Raw genomic sequence first — 5,791 nt, 5'->3', positions numbered from 1 at the left:
ATAAATGGCTCATAAGGACGACATAGATCCTCCACTACTTCCCTCATCCACTTTTTTAGTTGCTTTTCCTGTAGTTCTATCAATATAGTATTTTTGAGCATTGTTTGTATGACTCTTGAGGGGTGTTTTTGTATCCCCTACTTGTTTTTGTGAATAGTGTAACTTAAACTCTTTATTAATGGAAATGGCTATTAAATTAACACCTGCACATGATGGGATTTTACATATACAATGGTAATAAAACAACCATCACACGACATTTGGTAATCATACATTTAGAATTTCTAGGTGTATATGACATTAACACATTTGAGCTTGTGTGAAGGTGTCCATTATTTTTTGGTAATTATACATTTAGAATGTGTAACCTTGCATATAACATTAAGACATTTGAGCTTGTGCAAAGGTGACAACTAATGATGGACAAGCCTCTATGACTTTGCTGTTGAAAGTGATTGATGCAAAGTTTAACTTTAATAAACTAAGAGAATGGGTCCTACAGTGTGATGATGGTTGAATACAACCAATTTACTAGTGGTGCACAAAAATTGGCATTTCAATACATATCCTTAAAAATATTCTATTAAATTTGAAAATTGTACAAATTATATGATGTCATATCAACAACCCAATAAATGTGACTTAACGCACAATTGTAGGTCTTACTTCTCGTTGTGACCTTTTTGAACACATTGACCAAGAAAGACATGTGTGATAGGTATCGTATTTAACCACATAGATTTGAGACAAAACTTTTAAAGAATGAGACTTCACAAATAAACAACTATTCAAAGTGATTTGAGATATCTTATGTGATGTCACATCAACCCAATAAATGTGACTTAATGTACAATTATAAGTCACATTGACCAAAAAAGACATGTGATAGTATCGTATTTAACTAGATAAATTTGAGATTAATTTTTTTTAAAAACTTGACAAATAAACAACTAGGGGAGAGGACCCAATACTTGAATGGGTTCCAATGGTTGTGATAGAAATTGTTTACTTTATACCTACACTTACTAACTTAATGTCCAATTTTTTTGACAACTTGCACCAATACTTGTGACTTTAAAGTTGTTAGTACAATGATGATTACCAAAAAATGAATGAAAATGTACCTTTTGATCTAAAAAGTAACCAATGATGTGATGCCACATCAGCTGTGCAAGTATGGGTACCCTTTTTGCACGACTAATGGTCTCACTTTTTATTTGGGCTGTTTTGGACAACTTGGCAAAAAGCAAGCTGATGTGGCATCATAATTGATGATGTGGATTTGAAAGCTTACTTATAAGTAGATGACTCGCCAAATAAGCTGCTGTAGAAAATTGGGAGTGATTTGAAATTTCCATGTAGGATTTTGATAAGCGTGAAGTTAGGATGTTCAAGTACCGGGTCCTCTCCTTTATTCAAAGTGATTTGAGATATTTTGTAAGATCCAAAATATCCTTGTCTCTAAGCTGAAGAGGTTTCAGGCACGAGTGGGCCTATATCGGATTTCTAAAAAGCCTTCGTGCCTCACTGGACTGCCTTGCAGGTCTAAACCCTCCATCAAAAATAAAAATAATAGAATATAAAACTCTCTCCCGAATCACTAACTAGGGAAAAATGTGACACGTGGTTCCATCGAAAAACATGAGCCTACGATTAATGTTCTTTGGGCCCATTACCTTCACGCCTTATACCGTCCAGTGCATTCATTAGTCAAAATGACTGGTAGACAATCACCATCGAGGAATACCACTGTTTACTTTATTATTTATTCTCTCTGTATCCGACAAATATAAGAATCTATTTATGTGGATTTTTCTTCTGAACATATCATTTCTTCATTGTTTTGATCTTCTTAATCGTTCAAGAGATGGAGAGTGCCAATTGTGTGGGAGTGAAAGGCATGATAGAAAAAGGGTTGGATCGAGTTCCTCAACGTTTTGTAAGAAGTCTCCAGGAGCGTGCAAATGTTTCAGAGGATGAAGAGCAGGAGACTATACCAGTTATTGATCTCCACGATGGAGTAGATATGAGTAGTCCTTTTGGTCTCTCTCACAATCTTGTGGAGGCCATCGCTCGAGCTTGTCATAAATGGGGCTGCTTTCAGGCATACAACTTCATCATCTTCTCCTCTCTTTTCTCTATTCATTTTTATGCCCTAATGTCTGGACAGCCATTAGCTAGCTTTGGGCAACATGAATATAAAAAATTTGAAATCTTCACACTTATAATAGTTTGCATATTTCTGGGGTAGATTTTTTCATTTTTCATTTGATACAATTTTCCTGTCTTGTTTATTTATCGTGAATTCAATGTTTTTCATTTGCTTATTTTTTCCTCTTATCCAACTTATTCATCTCGAATCTAAGTCCATTTTCTTGCTCATTTTGAATTGTTCAATAGTTTATAACGTGATTCTGTAAATTTTTTAATTAGATTGTTTAATCATTTTTCTTTATCAAAATATCATATTGTATTTAGTAATACAATTTTCTTATTTTGTTTAGTTATTATGAACTAAACTCATTTCGCTTGCTTTTCCTCTTGATTATGAAATGTCATCATAAACGTGGATTCTCTTATTTTGTTGGCTAATTTTAAATCCACGTCTCTTTGCCTGTTTATTCATTCTTAAAATAATCTTATATTCCTATACTTATTCATTCTAATGATGAATCATAATCTTATATTCAGCAGAAACAGCAACAAGAAAGAATTACAGCAATAAAAAGATATTGTCTTTGATACGCATTAATATTTTATTCAATCAAATGGATGACATAATGTCTCAATTGAAATCTTCCCTCACAGATTTACAGAGTTGACACACTGATTCAAAACAACATGAAAATATCATTATAGAAAACACTAGATATATTGCTGATCACGGACAAACATATATGTCAAAATCTATATTTATTGAATAAAAGTTATTGCAGGTGGTGAATCATGGAATAGCTCGTGAATTTTTTGAGTTACCAGATGAAGAGAAAATGAAGTACTTTACGTTGGACACAATGTCAAATTTTCGCTATGCATTAAGCTTCAACTTGCAGAAGGATAAAATTCATAGCTGGAGAGATTTCATTCGTTACAACTGTCATCCTCTGGATGACGCCATTTCTTTCTCGCCTAGCAATCCCTCCTCATATAAGTAACGATATATCAATCATTGGAAGAGGCATTTAATATTATATTAAAGCATACATTTATTTTATTTTATTATTGATCTTAATTTTTTAATTGTGATCAATTTTTTTATTTTATTTTTTTATTGATCTTAATTTTTTAATTGTGATTAATTGTAAGTTTGTAAGGAAATTTGTTTATTTATGTTTTATGAATAATGGTTTAGTAGAAACTATTTCTTATAAGAAGAAGAATGAATAGGACTCTTGACAATCATTGCATCTTTGTAGGAAATAGAACTTAAATTTCTGTACCGAGATTTGTGGTGCAATATCTCAAAGCCTTGGACTCCCAGAAAAGTATATTGAAGAAGCATTTAGAGAGTATTCTCAGACTATGGTGTGCAATTACTATCCGAGATGTCCAGAGCCCAAGTCCACTCTTGGTGTAGGCAGTCACACAAACCCTGGTTGGATAATGTCATTGATGCAGGATGATGTCATTGGTTTACAGGTCCTCCATGAAGACTGCTGGATCACAGTCAAACCTATTCCCCATGCTCTTGTTATCAATCTCGGCGATGTAATCCAGGTAATCAATTTCTCATTTTTACCTTGAGAATTTTTAGCTTGATCCAAATAAGGTGAGAGATATTTACAAATTGGGCATTTCATCCTCAACATGCATTAGCATTAAGTAGAGTACTCCATATGAGGAGCCCAATAGTCCCGAAGGAACAAAAAGCTTGTGAAAGTTTTAATATTGTAGATACAGACTGGATGATCATAATAGTCCACGTAGAATTTGAATGATGCTATCAACAATATTACTTTTTCACTATTTCCTTTATTTAGATCATCATCAGGGGTTTCTTTGTCTTTCTGAATGGTGTTTTCTGTGATGAAATTTGGAACAGGTACTGAGCAACAGGAAATACAAGAGCATAGAGCATCGGGCTATCGTTAATGGAAGAGCAGATCGGATATCTGTAGTGACAATATATGGTCCATCTATAGACACCATTATCAGGCCTGCTCCTGAGCTTCTCATGTTGAATGGTTGTAAGCTTGCTTATAGAGAAATCGTTTATAAAGAATATATGGAGATGATTCTAAGCGGGTCTCTTGAAGAAAAACGTTCATCAGATTTCCATCGCTTGGAAATACAGTGAAATGGAGGCTAAAATAGTTTGTGAACATTTATATAAAATATAAGATTGTTATGACAAATTATAATGTTGTATTCTCTACTGAAAAGCTAGAAATCCAATTAAATATATGTCATATTAAACGAAGGAAAGTAGATCCCACTGCATGAAAAGATAAGTATTACTTTAGATGAGATTATGGATGATAATTGTTACACGTTCAGCTAACTCTTTCATTGTAAGATAGCTATAGGTTGGAACTATGATATACATGATAATAGAAGTTCGATTGATATAGGCTTCACAATGTTATCTATGAAGGCATGTATGTTAAGTGCATCTAGCTTGCATTTACATGATTGGCTGTTCTTCTAACATGTGCTTCAAACTTATTCAAAGTAAATGTATGTAAATACTTTTGTGTTTTCTTAAATTTATTTTCCCGTCTAAAATACAACTTATTTAAAAATAATATTATTTACTCTGTTAAACGTCTGTCGATAAAGACATAAAGTAAGAGGTTGATTTTTCTCATGTTGTATAGTCTTAGAGATTTCTTCATAAAAATTCGTATTAGACTTTCGCTTGGGAGTTTTTATAAAAATATATTTCTTTTATATATATATATATATACATATATATGTACATGTATATACATATATACATATATATATATGTATATACATATATACATATATATATACATATGTATATACATATATACATATATATATACATATGTATATATATGTATATACATTACATATATATGTACATGTATATACATATATATACATATGTATATATATATGTATATATGTATATACATATGTATATATATATGTATATATGTATATACATATATATACATATATATATATATATGTATATATGTATATACATGTACATATATATACATATATATACATATATACATATATATGTACATATATATATATATATACATATATATATGTGTATGTATATATACATATATATATGTGTGTATATATATATATATACATATATATATGTATCTATATATATATGTACATATATATGTATGTATGTATATATAAACACACACACACACACACACACTGATAATTAATAATGTTTTTTATGTTTTGCAGATATCTTATCTTATAAATTCATTTGAAATTAATCATATATTTTCATTTTAAAGTCATGTTAGACTTTGATTTGAGAGCCCTTTAAAAAAAAACAAAATCTATTTCATAAATTTTCTTAGCTACATTGACAATTAATATTATTTTTTATGTTTTGTAGATATCTTATCTTACTAGCTTATATATATATATATATATATATATATATATATATATATATATATATATATATAAAATAAGCCTAGAGATATCCTTCTCGAGGCGCTTATCTTCATAGTCCCATAATTTTCATCATCGAGACTCTTGATTTGCCTCATTTTCACTTCCATTTCCTCTTTGTAATTTTCACAATTTTAATTATATTTAGTCTATTTCTATTTTTTTTTTC

General features: G+C 30.4%; 2 protein-coding genes across 2 annotated transcripts; both read left to right on the top strand.

Moving 5' to 3' along the window:
• Nucleotides 1–1,867: 1,867 nt before the first annotated feature.
• Nucleotides 1,868–3,155, top strand: LOC149534337 (protein DMR6-LIKE OXYGENASE 2-like). Its single transcript, XM_089806009.1, has 2 exons — nt 1,868–2,104; nt 2,937–3,155. The coding sequence occupies exons 1-2, from the start codon at nt 1,868–1,870 to the stop codon at nt 3,153–3,155; spliced, it is 456 nt and encodes a 151-aa protein (XP_089662135.1).
• A 244-nt stretch (nt 3,156–3,399) lies between these two features.
• LOC149534336 (protein DMR6-LIKE OXYGENASE 2-like) lies at nt 3,400–4,355 on the top strand. Its single transcript, XM_089804968.1, has 2 exons — nt 3,400–3,717; nt 4,043–4,355. The coding sequence occupies exons 1-2, from the start codon at nt 3,523–3,525 to the stop codon at nt 4,295–4,297; spliced, it is 450 nt and encodes a 149-aa protein (XP_089661094.1). The 5' UTR covers nt 3,400–3,522; the 3' UTR covers nt 4,298–4,355.
• Nucleotides 4,356–5,791: the final 1,436 nt, after the last annotated feature.

The sequence above is a fragment of the Cupressus sempervirens genome, chromosome 10 (assembly GCF_028749045.1).
Source record: "Cupressus sempervirens isolate cs-2001-9-10 chromosome 10, ASM2874904v1, whole genome shotgun sequence".
NCBI classification, from domain to species: Eukaryota; Viridiplantae; Streptophyta; class Pinopsida; order Cupressales; family Cupressaceae; genus Cupressus; species Cupressus sempervirens.
The sequence above is the reverse complement of the archived record's forward strand: the minus strand, read 5'-3'. Positions and strand labels throughout refer to the sequence as shown.